Source organism: Cricetulus griseus, chromosome 3 (genome assembly GCF_003668045.3).
Source record: "Cricetulus griseus strain 17A/GY chromosome 3, alternate assembly CriGri-PICRH-1.0, whole genome shotgun sequence".
NCBI classification, from domain to species: domain Eukaryota; kingdom Metazoa; phylum Chordata; class Mammalia; order Rodentia; family Cricetidae; genus Cricetulus; species Cricetulus griseus.
In genome coordinates this window covers 54,629,525-54,648,015 of record NC_048596.1, presented here as the reverse complement: position 1 = coordinate 54,648,015, position 18,491 = coordinate 54,629,525, and the positions used below count along the sequence as shown (strand labels likewise).

General features: G+C 42.0%; 1 protein-coding gene across 1 annotated transcript in view; it reads right to left on the bottom strand.

Moving 5' to 3' along the window:
* The window catches only part of CUNH11orf80 (chromosome unknown C11orf80 homolog), a 69,276-nt gene that overhangs the window by 11,432 nt on the left and 39,353 nt on the right, over window positions 1-18,491 (bottom strand). The window contains 7 exon segments of the mRNA XM_027408677.2: window positions 205-315; window positions 1,833-1,954; window positions 6,017-6,163; window positions 10,109-10,262; window positions 15,439-15,628; window positions 16,135-16,206; window positions 16,539-16,594. Of these exon segments, the coding sequence (XP_027264478.1) occupies window positions 205-315; window positions 1,833-1,954; window positions 6,017-6,163; window positions 10,109-10,262; window positions 15,439-15,628; window positions 16,135-16,206; window positions 16,539-16,594 (852 nt within the window).

Genomic DNA, 18,491 nt, shown 5'->3' with positions numbered 1-18,491 from the left:
TCTGCCTCCAGACCACTGAGATTAAAGGCGTGCACCACCACCTAACTGCTGAGCCACCTCTCCAGCCCCAACAAATACCTGAGAACACTCAGAGCTGGTGCTAAGTAGGGTAACACTAGAGGTGTTTCTCTCAGCACTGTATGGGTCATAGGCCTGCTGCAGTGTCACTCACTGGGTCTGCTGACCCCACCTGCATCTGCTAACCTCAAGAGCCTGGAGGCATGTGTTCCGGAAGCTGCTGCAGGTGCTTCCAGTAAGCACACTCATGATGGAACTCACAGCCACAGAGAGGGAGCCCTGTAGTCTCTGATGAGCCTGGAGTAAGGGGGAAACCACATTAGTTCCAAAGCACTGGCTCTTGAGAGTGCCAAGGGGGCAAAGATACCAGTCAAGGTAAAGTATCCACAGTTCCACCACCAATACTTAATAAGATAATAATGTTGTTTTCTGCCGGGTGTTGGTGGCACACACCTTTAGTCCCAGCACTCGGGAGGCAGAGGCAGGTGGATCTCTGTGAGTTCGAGACCAGCCTGGTCTACAAGAGCTAGTTCCAGGACAGCCTCCAAAGCCACAGAGAAACCCTGTCTCGAAAAAAAAATAATAGTAATAATAATAATGTTTTCTGTTGTGACAGAAACATTCTCTCCTTCCATAGAGATGCTATAATGATATGACATACCAAGAAAAGATAGTAAGACTCTGGGTAGGGACAGGGAATTTGGCTCAGTGGATAGAATGCTTGCCTAGCGTGCATGAGACCCTGGACCAGCACAGAATAAACCAGGTGTGGTAGCACATACCTGTAATCCCAGCACCCTGGAGATAGAGGCAGGAGGAACAGAAAGAAAGCCAAGATCATTCCCCACTAAGAGTTTGAGGCTAGCCTAGGCTGTATCAGTCCTGGTTTTCCAAACAAATAAAACATGTTTGGCACTGGAAAGATGGCTCAGTTATGACCAAGTACTGTTATCTGAGAGATTTTGTTCCCAGCACCTATGTCAGGCAGCTCACAGAACCTAACTCCAGTGTCCTCCATCCCCCCCACCACAAGCACATAATAATGTATTTTATTTTGTTTGTATGTTTGTCTCTATGTATTATGGCAGGGTCTCTCTGATAGCACTGGCTGGCTAGAAACTCACTGTATAGATCAGACTGGCCTGGACTTCAGAGATCCACCTGTCTCCACCTCCTGAGACCCGGGATTAAAGATGTATGCCACCACACCCAGCTTTTATTTATTTTTATTTTATGCATATGAGTATTTCTGCATGAATATTTTTGTACCATGTGTGTGCCTGGTGCCAGCAGAGGCCATAAGAAGTCTTTCCTCTTCAGTTGGCTGTTTTTCCTACAAGGGGTGGGCATAGGAAGTAGGAAGTATATTATCAAAAGTGCACAGATTGGAAGCATCAGCTCCAGGGAATATGTGGGATTGAGATGCACAGATACAAAGAGGCATGGCTGGATGGTGGTGATGCACACTTATAATCCCAGCACTCTGGAGGCAGAGGCAGGCAGGTCTAAGAGCCTGGTCTACAGAGTGAGTTCCAGGACAGCTAGGGCTACACAGAGAAACCCTGTTTTAGAAGAAAAAAAAAGAGGAACAGGTGTGGCAGCAGTGTGTGTGTGTGTGTGTGTGTGTGTGTGTGTGTGTGTGTGTGTGTGTGTGTGATTTCTGTGGCTGCTCAAGCATAATCTGGTCCACCTTAAAGTTAAGCTTTAAGTGAAAGCTTAACTCCCTGTCCAGATTCAGTGTTAGGAACTCACTAGGGTGATAGAATAGAAGATGCATCAGGGAGACTATACACTCCCAGGTTATAATTTATTACCTGAGCAGCCTGGTGATGTCGTTCCAAGACCTGGTCCACGGCTGACTGGATGGAATCTTGCACTGTGCTGCGGCTCTCTGAGAGGATGGCACTGAGATGAGCTGTGAGCAAAGTGTGGAGTCCTAAGAGGATGAGAATGTTGGGGTCCATAAATGAGGATGACAGAGTTCAGGACTTCCGTCCACGTGCTCTGTCAGGTAATGATCCTGAAGAAGCTGCTTCCACCTCTCCACAAATAACTAATTTTTAGAGACAGCCCTTCCCAATTCCCATTTGCAAATAAATGCTTAATCCATGCTACAAACAGTGATAGTGGCATCTTACAAAGGAGAAGGAAATCTCTTAGCAGTGTCTAACCCTCTTCCATGCCCACTTGAGCATCACTGTTAAGTGAGTCTCCCTTGTAAGCAGTGTGCCATTTCTTTCCAATGTACTGTGGTAAAGAAAGGCTAAAACTTACAAAAATGACCCTGGGAAGACAGTTTAAAATGGGGTGAGGGCTAGGGATGCAGCTCAGTTGGTAGAGTGCTGGCCTAGTGTGTAAACAGCCCTGGGTTCCATCCCCAGCATCACATAAACCGGGCATAGTTCCACACAGAGCTTGAGGCTACCTGGGGAACACAGGATCTTGTCTCAGACTCATTAAACATAAGCAAAATGGAGGTGATCTCAGATAAAGTAACCATGGTTACCTTGCTTAGCATCACTCAGAAACTGACATGGGGCTGGAGAGGTGGCTCAGTAGTTAAGGGCACTTGTTCTTACAGAGGACCATGCTCAACTCCCAGCACCCACCTGGTGACTCACAACTGTCTGTAACTCCAGTTCCAGGGGATCCCACTCATGTTATGGAGCTCTGATCTGAGGATGCTAAGCACCCATGTGGTATATATACATACACATAGGTGAAACCTTCAGCATGCACATCACACACACACACACACACACACACACACACACACACACACACACTTTTCAAAAAAGTAAAAGAAGGGGGGCTGGAGAGATGGCTCAGTGGTTAAGAGCACCACACCAGCTACTCTTCCAGAGAACCTGGGTTCAATTCCCAGCACCCACATGGCAGCTCACAACTGCCTAGCACCCTTGCAAAGACATACATGCAGGCAAAAATGTCAATGCACATAAAAATAAATATATTTAGCCAGGCGTTGGTGGCACATGCCTTTAATCCCGGCACTCGGGAGGCAGAGGCAGGCAGATCTCTGTGAGTTCAAGGCCAGCCTGGTCTCCAGAGCAAGTGCCAGGATAGGCTCCAAAGCTACACAGAGAAACCCTGTCTCGGAAAAAAAAGTAAAAGAAGGACCAGTTCCTATCACAGGGCACCATAATGCTCTCCAGGGAGAGAAACTTGTATATGGATTTAAAAGGAATGTGGAACTAGAAATAAGAGAAATAGATTAAAGTTCTTTTTTAAAAATTTTTATCACCAGCTAATGGTGATGAGGTAACTTCCCTCTTCTCATTTCAGTGCAGAAAATAGCTTTGCTTATGTGTTCTCTCAGTTGTTGTCTAGATAAACTGGGGTCATGTAAAATGAAGTATTCTGAAACACACACGCAATGTTCAAAGGGGAATATTGCTGTTGCTATGGTGATGGAGCACGTGGATTCTATTTTATATACTCTGGACCCAAGAAGAACCAAGAAATGAGAAGTTTTTGAAGGCAGGCATTTAATTAAAAAAAAAAACAAAGTTATTCCTGAAACTGCTCCTACCACCAGATGCTTTTGGCACTGTGGCAAAATAAGGAGTTAATCATAGAAGTTACCATGACAAGGTGGGCGGGAGGCCAGCGACTGATTTTTTTTTTTTTTAAAGACACATGAACACAGCCTAATTCTGCACAATCTGTTTCCTAAAGCACAGAGCTCTGAAGAAGGTGCTCAAGGAAGTGAGAAAGGGTGGGGAAATACAGGTCATACTAACCCTGCTGCCCCTCACTGTATGTCCTCCAGAGGCCTAAGCCACAGCATTTAAGACACCTGCTATGCAACAGTTTTTAAATTTTATTCTTTTTTTAAGATTCAGAACTTCCTGTTTATCTGTATACATGCATGCATGTATGTATACACACATGTCTCCAGATGCCCACAAAGGCCAGAAGAGGGTTTCAGATCCCCTTCCTGGAACCTGAAACACGGACAGTTGTAAGCCACTTCACCAGGTGCTGGGACCCAACCTCTGGACCTCTGTAAGAGCAGTATTTGCTCTTGACCACAGAGCTATTTCTTCAGCCCTCACAGTGATTTTTGTTTTGAGACAGGGTCTCATTATGTAGCTCAGGCTAGCCTGGAACTGGCTGTGTAGACCAGGATGGCTTCAAACCTAGTGATGTGCCTGCCTGTCTCCCAAATGTAGGGATTAAAAACGTGTGTCATACACTAGGTAGTGGTATTGCTCGCCTATAGTCCCATCACTGGGCAGGGGGCGGGGCAGAGGCAGGTGTATCTCTGCATTTGAGACCAGCCTCATCTACAGAGTAAGTTCCAGTATATCAAGGGCTACAGAGAGAAACCCTGCCTCGAAAAAAGAAAAATAAATAAAACAAAAGGAAGCATGTGCCACCACACCTGGATTTTTATTTATTTTATTATTGTTTTTTAGCAGTGAATTTTTAAGGTTTCTTTTTTCTTTGTTGTTCTTATTTTTGTTTTGAGACAGGATTTCTCTGTGTAGCATTGGCTGTCCTGGAACTCACTCTGTAGACCAGGCTGGCCTCGAGCTCAAGAGATCCATCTGCCTCTGCCTCCTGCATGCTGGGATTAAAGGTGTGCATCACCACTGCCCAGCAGCAGTGAATTTTTTTTTTAAGATTTATTTATTTTTATTATGTGTACAGTGTTCAGCCTGCATGTTGCCTGCAAGCCAGTAGAGGGCACCAAATCTCATTACAGATGGTTGTGAGCCACCATGTGGTTGCTGGGAATTGAACTCAGGACCTTTGGAAGAACAGGCAGTGCTCTTAACCGCTGAGCCATCTCTCCAGCCCCGTGCAGTGAATTTTTAATCTAACACCGAGTTTAACTACTGAGAAGTTGCAGGCCTGTAGAGATATGCTGAACAGAGGTATGTAAGTTATCCTGGCACAACAAAAATGGTAAGTAACACTGTTTTCAAGGCATCTGAGTTCTCTGGGAATGTTCAATAGGACTTGGAACATAGTGTCAAACTCAAATTATCCTCTGGCAAGCATTTTAAAATGCCAGAACTACAGCTCTTAAGCCTCAGGCAGGCATGCAGCCTCTGAAAGGCCTTTGATATCACCTAGCTTAACAACTCATATTAAAGATTGAAGGGAGGCTCAGATGAGCTATGTGACTTGGTTTTCAAACATCACTGAGGAAGCTGCAGTTAGAGCAAAAGGAAAACCAGCTGTTTGAATTCTACCTGGAGTCCTCGCCATTGCTTCGCTCATCGGTTTGTGTTTGTGTGCACATGCCCCAGAATCTTCACAAAACTCTCCTTGCTTGAACTTCTTTAGCCCGAGTCTAGGTGCCATTTCTTGTAACTTTCCTCAGTTTAGAAATGCGTTATCAACTCTTAAAACTTTCTTCCCAGGGTTCATTGGATTAAAGCATGTGATTAAAACACTCAAAGGTGCCAGGTGGTGGTGGTGCACGCCTTTAACCCCAGCACTCAGGAGGCAGAGGCCAGCCTGGTCTACAGAGTGAGTTCCAGTACAGCCAGGACTGTTTCATAGAGAAACCCTGTCTCAAAAAAACAAAAACAAAAACAAACAAACAAAAGATACTCAAAGGCTTCCAAATATTTACTACGTGTGAGAATCAAGTTATGGAAAAACGTAACGCTTCAACCATTCTGGATTTTTACAATATATAGCAAAAATAATAAATGAACCTTGACCCAGGAAGCTTCACATCTTCAAAAAACCTAGTTGATTCAAACATTTGTGTTTTGTGGTCCACAAACTGAATTCACCAAGTTACCCATAGGAGGTTACTGTGCACCTAACAGACACATACCAAAGCACTGTAACTGCGCTTGCACAATGACTGGCTTCTTCCCTTGACTTTAGAAAGGCAGTGATAATTCTTTACATATTACACAAATATCCAGTTTAGGCAGATATATGTATTATTCCTATAGCCACTTCTTTACCTACTTAGCACACCCTCCTAGCTGTCGCATTATCCTACACATACCCCAGATTTCTACTTGCTGGACTGGGAATCCATCATGGAAATCCACAAATAGGAAAAGTAGCAGAGCTGGTCCCTGTGAGTCCATATCCTGAGACTGATTCCCCTCGTTGGACTCCACTTGATAACTCACATCTGGAAGCACCAAGTCTAAAGAAAAAGATAAAAGACAAATTTGTAAGACCCTTATACACTAACTTATAACAAATTTATAAGACCCTTATACACTAACTGACCCAGAACCATATCCTGACCAAGAAGGAACTACTAGGTCTAAATCCAAACATTCATTTCCACTCTCGAATCTGTTCCTCTACCCACATTATGGAAACAAAATAATATGCCTTTCATGAAGAACATTAAAATAGCCATGTATATAAAATACAAAGGAAATAGCACCCTTGTGCATTTGCTATGAAAGCATTATACAATAAATTTATTTCTTGTGTAACTTTTTTTTTTTTTTTTTTGAGAAAGGATCTCTAATGCTGGCTGGCCTGAACCTTGATAGTAGACCATTGCTGGGATTAAAGGAACACCCACCTGGCCTTTTTGTGGACCTTTCATTCTTCTTTTCTTTCTTTCTTTCCTTTTTTTTTTTTTTTTTTTTGTTTTTTCATGACAGGGTTTCTCTGTGTAGCTTTGGAGGTTGTCCTGGCACTCATTCTGTAGACCAGGCTGGTCTCTAACTCACAGAGATCCACCTGCCTCTGCCTCCCGAGTGCTGGGACTAAAGGCGTGTGCCACCAATGCCCAAGTTGTGGACCTTTCTTAAAACAATTTATTTTTTTTGTGCATTGGTGTGACGGTGTCAGATCCCCTGGGCCTGGAGACAGTTGTGAGGTGCCATGTGGGTGCCAAGAACTGAATCAGAGTCCTTTGTAAGAGCAGCAAATACTCAACACTGAGCCACCTCTCTAGCTCCTTCTTGTGGGCTGTTATTTTCTTATGTATACAGGCACTTTGTCTGCATGTATGTCTGCAGACCAGAAGAGGGCATCAGATTGTGAGCTGCCATGTAGGAGCTAGGAATTGAACTCAGGACCTCTGAAAGAGCAACCAGTGCTCTTAACCACTGAGCCATCTCTCTAGCCCCTCTAATGGACCTTTCTAAGGTAGATCTGGCTATTAAGAGGCAGAGGTCAGATTCAAACTTGAGTAATGATATTCCAGGTAACTTGTGCTACATGCCAGGTACCATGTTAAATTCCTTGTATGTACTTTCTCAAGATTTAGACTTCATAAAACTCTTGAGTAAGATCAATTTTATAACCTTTTACAAGTAAGAAAATATGTAATTGGGGGTGTCTCTGTCCACCCTGTCCCATAGCCGCTTCCAAATAATCACTTAGGGGCCTATATTAACACTCAGGCATATTACTAACTAACTCTTACAATTAAATTAACCCATATTTCTATCTATGTTTTGCCATGTGGCTCAAGGCTTGTTGTTACATCACTTTCTACACATCCTGCTTGTTGGGCAGCGGGCTGGCATCTCTCGATACCACCCTTCTTTTCGCCGTCATTTTAGTTTGGCTTTTCTGCCTAACCTTATCCTTCTTGGTATTGGTCTGTCAGCTTCTTTAGTAAACCAATCAGATCATAATCTACACAGTGTACAGGAATATTCCACAGTCTGGTTAAATACTTTGTCTAATGAGCTGAGTTACGGTATACTTTGCCCTAACAACTCCAAATCTGGACCCTTTAAAATTCCATAAGGGCAATCCCACACCCAGATTCACAATAAAGAACATCTCCCTGTGGATCCTAGTTCTGTCCTTTAAGAACTGAAGGAGGGGACGTGGTGTGGCAGCATACTCCTATAATCTTAGTACTTAAGAAAATAAATACTAGGAGGATTACAGCAAGTTGAGGACAGCCTATGCTACAAAGTTTGACAGGGTGTGACCCTGTCTCAAAAAGCAAAAAAAAAAAAAAAAAAAAAAAGAGGGGATATTTTCCTATATTATTCATTTACAAAGTTAACTGACCAAAAGTTAAGACACAGTTGATGTACGAGATCCTTCTGTATGCTGCAAATATGTGTTGTGATTTGGCCAATGGACAGGCAGGATTTAGCTAGGTGGGAATTCCAAGCAAAGAGGCAGGGAAAACCTGGGCGTTGGTGGCGCATGCCTTTAGTCCCAGCACTCGGGAGGCAGAGCCAGGCGGATCTCTGTGAGTTTGAGACCAGCCTGGTCTACAAGAGCTAGTTCCAGGACAGCCTCCAAAGCCACAGAGAAACCCTGTCTCGAAAAACAAACAAACAAACAAAAAACCAAACAAACAAAAAGAGGCAGGGAAAAGAAAAACAAAAGAGAAACACCATGCAGCTACTGGGAAGGTAGGACGCCTGGGCATTCTCCTGTAAGGTAATGCCACATGGAGACACACAGATTAATAGTTATGGGTTAATAATTAAGAAAGAGCTAGCCAGTAAGAAGCCTAAGTCAATGGCCAATTATAAGTAGATATTAAGTCTCAGAATGGTTATTTCATAACAGCTGCAGGGACCTGATTGGGTGGAGAGAAACCAGTTCAGTGGGACTAAGACTACAGGAAAAAAAACCTAACATGCTGAACTGTGGAAACAATGGAAACCAATAAAGTCTAAGAATAAAAATGAAAGGAGCAAAAAAATAATGAGGGCTGGGACTGTTGCTCTGTTGGTAGAGTGTTGCCTAACACACATGAAACTCTTCAATCCCTAGCACTGTATAAATCAGACATAGTGACACATGCCTGTATCCCAACACTTAAGTGGTAGAAGCAGAGGTTCAAGGTCATTCTTGGCTTTATATCAAGTTGGAGGCCAACATAGGCTACAATGAGATGAATCTCAATTGTTTGTTTGCTTTTTAAAGATTTATTTATTTACTATGTATACAGTGTTCTGTCTGCATGTATCCCTGTTGGCCAGAAGAGGACACCCGATCTCATTACAGATGGTTGTGAGCCACCATGTGGTTGCTGAGAATTGAACTCAGGACCTCTAGAAGACCAGCTAGTGTTCTTAACCACCAAGGCATCTCTCCCAGCCTCCTCAATTATTTTTTAAAATAACATCCCAGAAATCCAGTTAGACCTCCCTTCTATTCAAAACCCATGGCACCCCACCTGTTAAGACCACAAATCATTTCCTCTCAAAACTACTTACTCCCAGAGTCTGTCCAAGAATGCTCCCCTCTCATCCCATATTCTGGACACCTGTGTTCTCAGAAACAAAGACCCTTCCCTGGAGGCTAATTTCTTAGATACCCTCAAGATGCTGCTTTATCCCAAGATGCAGCAAAATTTTCATGCTAGTGAAAATCTTACAACATCCCTTTCTCTACTGGCCATTTTCTCATAGGGCTCAAATAGTTAAAATCAGAACTGAAAACCTCCAAGACCTTCACCGTGGTTGCAGCCCTATTTATTGATCCAGCCATTAACCATTCAATTTCTGATAAGCATGCCAATTGACTTATGTGCATGTGTTTGTGTACCCATGTGCTATGATGCACGTGTGGAAGTCAGAGTTCTCCTTCTACCTTGTGTATTCCAGGGAAAAAAACTCAGGTCATCAGGGCTCGGTAGCAGGCACCACTGAGCCATCTTGCTGGTCCTAACCTTCCAACGTTTACTACAACTTACCCCAAATTAACATGGTTAGACCCTCCATGCTTTCCAGGTTTAATGCCATTAAAGCTGGCATTTGTGCTGTGTTTAATTTCTCCTAAGTAGTTTTCTGTGCACAAACACTCATTTCAATAGGAATCATTTCTCTTCCACGTACAGAAGAGTGGTTGTTCCCTCACCTACTGTTCCAAAGCTCCCAAACTGACAAATGAATATGACAGAAACCTTCCGAGAAAGGTCTGGGAAAGCATGAGAAAGAGAGGCGCCAGTGGAAGAGAAAAGCAGGCACTCACCACGCTTTGTGTGGAGCACACTGCCTTTTCTAAGTGGACTCTCAAATGTGGTCAGATCATCATCCTCTTGTCAAGCCAAAGTATTACTAGGTCCTATCTTCACAGACATCTGCTTATATATTCATTTCTCTAATTCTTTGGTTTCTAATTTTTGGTACAAAATATAGATACACACCTGTATCCAAATTGAGATCCAAAGTGGGCACCATAAACAAATTGTGTTTCTTCGAGTCAATGAAATAAGAGGTATCTCTGAAGACGGTGGTCCTTGGCTGCTCCTGATCTGATATCAGAGGCAGACCCAAAGGTCCATATAGAAATATGTATAGCTGCTAAAGAAAACTGTCAAACTGTCTTACAACTATGTTCTTGTATAAAACAAACTTCATATTGGCTTGGTTCACACGCATAGGAATATATACATATGTTATAAAATTACATGCTTAGTTAGCTTTTTCCACTGCAAAGACAGGTATGATGTACCAGAGATCTACCAGGATCCTCAGGCTTTTGCAGGGGGTTAGTGAATGACAATTTATTGATTCATCTTATTCATCTGATCATAAATTTGAGTGGCACCACAATCTAAACACAATACTATGTTCTGGAGGTATGAAGATGAGTAACTAGATTCTGCGGTCTCAAGTTTTACCATATTTTAGTATGGTAGACACATAAAACCTAGTAAATTTCAATACAAGGTAGTGCATGCTTGGATAGAACTGCATACAAAGGAGTAGTTTCTTTTCTTTATTTTTTTTCTTTTTTTTTCTAAGACAGGTTTTCTCTGTGTAGCTTTGGAGCCTATCCTGGCACTCGCTCTGGAGACCAGGCTGGCCTTGAACTCACAGAGATCCACCTGCCTCTGCCTCCTGAGTGTTGGGATTAAAGGCGTGCACCACCAATGCCCAGCTAAAGGAGTATTTTCTAGAAAGTAATTGAGTGCATTTGTATTGAGAGAAACTTCCTCTCATTTTATCCAACCCTATTCTTCAATCAAGACAAAGGCCTGGAAATAATCACTCCCCTCTGGACTTTTGCTTTCTTGTGTTCGTTCCCCAAAAAGGATTTCTCAATATGTATTAGTACTTGACACTTGGAGGCAGATGTTCCTTGTTGGGTGAGGGGCTGACTGTATACTATGGAATAAAATGTTTTGGAAAGTCACAGAACAAAGGGAGGCTGGACTGTCAAAGTCTCTCTCACAGATCTCAGCAGGCATTAGCAAAGGAATTAAGTCCAACACACTAATTGCTCATGGTCAGAGGATCTTTGAGTTGCTTCACATACAATGTGAAGAATAAAAAACAGTATCTGGAGTCTAAGCATATGATTGGGTATTTTTTTTCTGCATAGCCCTGGCTGTCCTGGAATTAGCTCTGTAGACCGTGCTGGTCTTGAACTCAGAGATCACCTTCCTCTGCCTCCTGAGTGCTGGGATTAGAGGCATGCATCACCACTGTCCAGCTGGTGTTTTACTTTAAAAAATCTCATTTTCATTTTATTTTTACAGGTGTTTTGTCTGCATGTATATCTGTGTGACACATACATGCAGTGCCTTTCAGGCCAGAAGAAGGCACTGGGTCCCCTGGAACTGGAGTTACAGTTGTCAACTGCTATGTGGTAGCTGGGAATCAAACCCAGGTCCTCTCGATAAGTTGCAAGTGCTCTTAACCACTAAGCCATCTCTCCAGTCCTACACTCTTTGAGGCAGGGTTTCATGTATCCTAGCCTGGCCCCAAACTATGTAGTCAAGGATGACCTTGAACTTTTGATCCTGTCTTCACTTCCCGAGTACTGAGATTACAGTGTGTACCACTATTCCCAGTTTATGTAGTAGTGAAGTCCAAATGCAGGGCTTTGAACATGCTAGTCAAGCAATCTACCAGCTGACCTATATTACCAGACCTTAACTGGATGCTTAAAACCATTTACATTTAATATGAACACAGCCATGGATGGACTTAAATTTATCCCCTTGTTATATGTTTTCCATTTGTTCTCTTTACTATTTTTGGATTCTATTTTGGATTGAGTATTCTATCTCTGTTTTAACATATTAGTCATGACTCATTGCCTTAGGCTTTAATAATTATATCAGGATTCAACAGTTGACATATATAGAAGAATTCAACAATACATTTTCATTTCTTGCTGATTGACTCTGTGTTATTTTGTTGTCAAGTAAGATTTAGAAGTGGATCAAGACATATCATATACATGCATGAAATTGTCAAAGAATACATTTTTTGTTTTATTTTGAGACAGGGTTTCTCTGTGTAGCACAGGCTATCCTAAAACTCACTCTGTAGACCAGGCTGGCTTGGAACTCACAGAGATCTGCCTGCCTCTGTCTCCCAAGTTCTGGGATCAAAGGTGTGCATTACCACCGCCTGGCTAATGATTACAAATTTTAAAGGATTTCCCTATGCATTTTTATAATACTGCTTGTTAGTGAATTCTTGACTCTTTTGAATGTCTGAAAAAGTCTTATTTTTAATTCACTGTTTTTTTGTTTGGGAGTGGGGGGTTCTGGTGGGGGAGGTTCTCACTCTGTATCCCAGGCATTTTCCAGCTTCTTGATCCCATATAAGACTATAAGAATGAACCAACAGGACCAGCCCTTGTCTTCACTTTGTGTGTTTGTGTGTGCATGTGTAGGTCAGAGGACAACCTTGACTGTCATTCTTCAGATACCATCCACCCTGTTTTGAGAGTGTCTCACTGGCCTCAAATTTGTCAATTAAGGGAGGCTGGACAGCCAGTAGGCCCCAAGAATCCACCCATTATTCAGAAACAAATTTAACTCCAATCTGATGTCATGACACAAGAATTTTTCCACTTAGCCTGATGGGGATGGAAACAGTCCTGGCTTTGTGTGGGCCAGCACTGGCCTGACTAGAACCCTGTATCTATGCATTTCTCTACAGTTTTCCTATAAGTTCTAGTTACCTGGCTCTCAAATCATCTGGTCTCAGATACATCAGATTCTAGGAGATTGTCCCTGCCTGCTCCAAAGCCTGGAGATTCTCTCTGGCAGTCTGGCAATGCAATCTGCTTTCTCTTTAGAACACTGTTCTGCACAACATGTTATATAACAGCCTTACTATTTGCCTTGACAAAAAAATGGTCATCTACTTTGTGTTGAACAATTTTCTTTCATCCATAATTTTGGGGGTTCTGTTTTCTAGGGTCATTATAACAGTAACACTGGGATTAAAATAATGGTAATAGAGAAAGGGCAGCATTTACTTTTATAATGAAAATTATCTGATAGGGAAACAGAGTAAAGCTTAGGTCTTTGCACATCACAGCTGCCTATTGATGGTGTTCTTTGCCTTACAGAAGCTTTTGATTTCATGAGATCCCATTTATTATTATTATTATTATTATTATTATTATTATTATTATTATTATTGGTTTTTCGAGACAGGGTTTCTCTGGGGCTTTGGAGGCTGTCCTGGAACTAGCTCTTGTAGACCAGGCTGGTCTCAACTCACAGAGATCCGCCTGGCTCTGCCTCCCAAGTGCTGGAACTAAAGGCATGTGCCACCAATGCCTGGTGAGATCCCATTTATTAATTATCAATCTTAGTGACTGCTATTGGTGTTCTGTTAGTTGTCTCCTGTGCCAATGCTTTCAAGATCATTTCCCCTTTCTCTTTTAACAGGTTTAGTGTATCTGGATTTATGTTGATGTCTTATATCCACTGGGACTTGAGTTTTGTGCAGGGTGATAGGTATAGACTGACATGCTGAAATCCAATCAGATTGTTGAAGATGCTTTCTTTTTTCCATTGTATGATTTTGGCATCTTTGTCAGGTGTTCATAAGTGTGTGGATTTATGTTTGGATCTTCAATGAAGCAAAGGCTGACTGTAAAGCATGGTGGGATACTGATGAGGCACAAAGGAGGTAAGGAAAGAGCCATAATAATAATAAAAATTTACCTGCCTTGTGAACAACATTAAACACCTATGGTTTGCAATGATAAATTAAAATATTATTGCTAATCAGGCCTGGTGATAGTGGCGCACGCCTTTAATCCCAGCACTCAGGAGGCAGAAGCAGGTGGATTTCTGTGACTTTGAGGCCAGCCTGATCTACAGAGTGAGTTCCAGGACAGCCAGGACTACATAGAGAAACCTTGTCTCAAAAAAAATATTGATAATCCATCTATTCCACTTGTCAAGTCCCCAAAAGCATGTAATGTCTGATGGTACCAATTTGACTATCTGCACGTAGAAGGTAACCTGAGAAGCTGCACACCACCATTCATGCCTACACAACACACATGTTTATTTTATGTGATATTTGCAACATGATGTGGTCATATACAAAATCCCCATTGTTATAAAAACAAAAAGGTAAAACTCATGATGTCTTAAGTAAGTTTACAACTTGGTGCTGGGCCACCACATTCATACCTATCCCGGGCCACAAGATATCACAGCCATGGGTTGGACATCCTTGTGTGAAGACCTTTACGTGGATTATAATTCTCCACCACAGCAGGTGAAAATCAATCCATGAGACACTCTCATCTTTACTTTAAAGTGGAGGAAACAAAGAGTTAGGCTGGCTAAATCAGTTGCTTCTATCACACAGCATTTACACCCCTGTGTCCCAGACTCAACAAGAACATTTATTCATGGGATAAATCGGGTGGTGGCTCACATCTATCATCCTAGCACTTAGGAGATGGAGGCAGAAGGATCATAAGTCTAAGGGTATCCAAAATTACTGAGTTTGAATCCAGTCTGGGAAATAAGAGATCCTGTCTTAAAAGCAAACAAATAAACAAAACCACTCCTTGCCCTAGACTCCCCCAACTTCAGTAATGAATACTGGTTTCCTTATGTTAAGTTCTCCCATGTTAACTCTTGCCTTTCTATACACTTAGTTTTAACTCAGCTCTTATTCTGCTTCACTCTCTTATTTAGTAATTACTACCTCTTCTCCTACAGCACTCTGAACATGCTGTGAGACACTCTTGCCAAAGTATTCTGTGTTTTCTCACCATAGAGAAGGCAGGCCACATTCCTTAGTAAGGCATGCAAGATCTGGATCTACACACTCTGACTCCAACCATTTTTTTCTGGTCTCATTTCTACCTTTCACTATCTGTTGTAGTCTTCAGTTCTTTGGCAAATACTTCAACCCTAGCATTCACATTTTATAGAAATCACACAGTGTTACAGATAAATAATTCAAATATAAAGGCTTGCCTAAAATTAGAATTAAAAAAACTCATTTCTTTCTTTCTTTTTTTTTTTTTGAGACAGGGTTTCTTTGTGGCTTTGAAGGCTGTTCTGGAACTAGCTCTTGTAGACCAGGCTGGTCTCGAACTCACAGAGATCCACCTGCCTCTGCCTCCCGAGTGCTGGGATTAAAGGCGTGCGCCACCAACGCCCAGCAAAAAAAAAACAAAAAAAACAAAAAAAACAAAAAAAAAAAACTCATTTTTAAGGCAATTGGATAGAGCTTGTCAAAAGGATATGGAAACTGAAGAAATCCTATTCAGTTGGCTGGAGAAGACCTTGGGGCTGGGGCACAGAGCAGCAGCTGGAGTCAGTGTCAGTTCTCCCAACAAGCCCATGTCAGCCGTGCCATCAGGGATGGATAGCAGTGCTGGATGTCCTAGCACAGGGTGGATTCTGCTGCAGTATGATTCAGTTGAATTCAATTTTGGCTTACTATTAAAAAACATACAAGAGAAATTTGACTTTTTCTTCAAGAAATTATTTAATGGGCATTTTAAAATCCTTAACTGCTCAGTGTACACATGGCCATATGGCCCTCCAATCATCTTATCTGCATAAGATCAGAAAAATCTGGCATTTCAAAGACTGTATCATGGCTCCTGTTTTTGTTGTCTCTCATGGTAATTTTTTGTTCTCAAATTGAATTTTCTCCATTACTATTGTACTCTATTGTTCCAAGCATATGCTTCCAAAATCATTCAAAGATTCACATTGTGTGTGACAATGAGTGTGAGCAAATGGCCTAAAACTGGCCCCATAACACTTAAGAGTCGGCTTCTGTACACACTATACTTTCCTCAGCGTAGGTCTGAACAATGAGAAAAATTAGGCTCTTATAAACAAATACAAGAAAAGAAGAGAGAAGAGGAGGGGGATTGGAGGAGAGAAGGGGAGAGAAGAAGAAAAGAAAAGGCAAGGAGACAATTTCTAGCTTCTACCTCACATAATGCTGAAAGCCCACAACAAGAGTGATGCCACTGGACAGTCTCAAAGTAGGCTCCTTCTCTGCCCTGCAAATCAAAACAAAACAAAACAAGTCATCTCTGAAATCAGTCTCTAGTTGGCTCACCACTACTACCACCCAGAGATCACCTGAATTCAGCAACCCAAAACCAAAGGAAAATCACAACATTTAAGCTCATTCCTCTCAGTGACATGGAGAAATGTAAGGTTAGGAAAAATATATTTATTGGTTAAAAGCTAATATAGGATAAGAAAGTGTGAGGGTCTCAGGATTAGTTTCAAGGAGATTTTTGGGCTAAGAAATCAAACTATAAACCTGTTGGAAACACAGGTCAATCATGCTTAAAAATCATTCAGAACCATAAAATCATTTACCGACCCAAAGATCTCAGCAGAGCGGATCCCATTCACAGTTAAATGGAAATTAAACTTGAGCTGCAAAACAACAAATAAAGGGTAAGGTTTCATACTACTCCAGATAGAGATTTAAAAACATCCACACACAGAGCAGAGGAAGCTACAAGAGAAGTGTTGCTGCTTATACACCCAACCTGCTGGACCAGAAGAGGCCTCAGTGGAGTGCAGGGATCCCAGGGAACCACCTGGGATTTAAAACCTCCCCTTCCCCACAGACCAAAACCCACTAACAGTGAAGCTTCAGAGGCCAGTGCCCTTCCCCTTGACCCCCGAAGCACCACATGGAACATGCTAGAGTTAGAGAGAATCTGAGAACTTCATTTTCAACTCAGCACAGTTGTACAAGCAATTTACTCCATAAAAACTCTTCCTTCCTTTTCCTTTTTTTTTTGGTTTTTCTCTGTGTAGCCCTGACTGTCATGGAACTTGCTTTGTCATCAGGATGGCCTCAAACTCACAAATTCCCCTGCCTCTGCTGCCTAAGTGTTGGGATTAAAGGCATGCACCACCACTACTGGGCAAGACTCTTATTTCTTACTTTCTGTTATTTCTCAATCTTACACGTATGTCTTGGATGATTTTGCTTTTGTTTGTATTGTTCAGTTCGGTTTTAGGACTGTTTATACTTACTCCAAGGCATAATTTACTATGTTCCTCACCTGTATCTCTTATTCCCCCCTCTTATTTCTCTTCTTCTTCCTCTCATCATCCTTATCCTCTCACTGTAATTCTTAATTGTAATCCTCCAGATTTAACAATCCCAACTTCCCCCTGCCTGATGTTAAGAAATGTGGCACTAGAGTTGGGCATTGGTAGTGCACGCTTTTATTCCCAGCACTCAGGAGGCAGAGGCAGGCTGATCTCTGTGAGCTGGAAGCCAGCCTAGTCTTCAAAGAGAGTTCCAGGACAACCTCCAAACCTAAACAGAAATCCTCTCTCGAAAAACCAAAAAAAGAAAAACGGAAAAAAAAAAAAAAAGGAGCTCGGCACTAGAAAGATGCCATGCGACAGTGTTCAAGCAGAGGGTTTTGTTTTGTTTTGTTTTTTTAGGGAAAGGGATCATAAAAGAGGAAAGGGAAGGGAGCAGACCAGCCTCCAGAGACAGGAGCAGCAGGAGAGAGGAGAAACATACAGACAGACAGAGGGAGAGAAAGAGAGGAGGATGGGAGGTGGGCAGGGACCTTTTAAAAGGGAACATAGTGAATATGCACAGGTGGTGCTCTTAGTGGCTGCAGTTGAGGGCAAATCCTGTCAGAATCCCAAGGACAGGCCAGTAGAGATTCCTAAATACTAAATATCTGGTACTTTATCCACATCATTTTTTTTCAAATTTTAATCCTTAATTCTTATCCTTACCCATTCTCCATCTCTCCCACTTCTAATCTTTTGCAAATCAACTTTAAAAATTTTTAATTATCTGTAAATGTTCATATTGGTGCAGTGACACCAGAAGCCAGAGAAGGTGTCAGATCCCCTGGAGCTGGAGTTACAAGTAGTTATGAGCTACCTGATATGAGTGCTGGGAACTGAACTCAGGTCCTCATGCAAAGCACATACTGCTCTTTGTTTTACAAAAGATTAGAAGTGGGAGGGAAGACAATGTGTGTTTAACCACAGATCAATCTCTCTTGTTCCCAACTCATCATTTTATTGACTAAAATCTGAGTAGAATCCATACTATCCTTGGTTGTTTACCTCTAGCAATTATGAAGTTAGGGCCCACTGTTGTTAATTGGCTACAAAGGCATTTGCATAGCAATATAAAGCAGCTGGGCTGTGGTTGTTCTTCCAGTTAGTATCCTAAGAATATAGAACTTATGCCAGACACCCTTGAGCTCCTGGACTGAGGTATTATTCTCTGAAGTACATATTGAACTCTATCACATCCAAGTCCTACTTGGAAATTGCAAATACT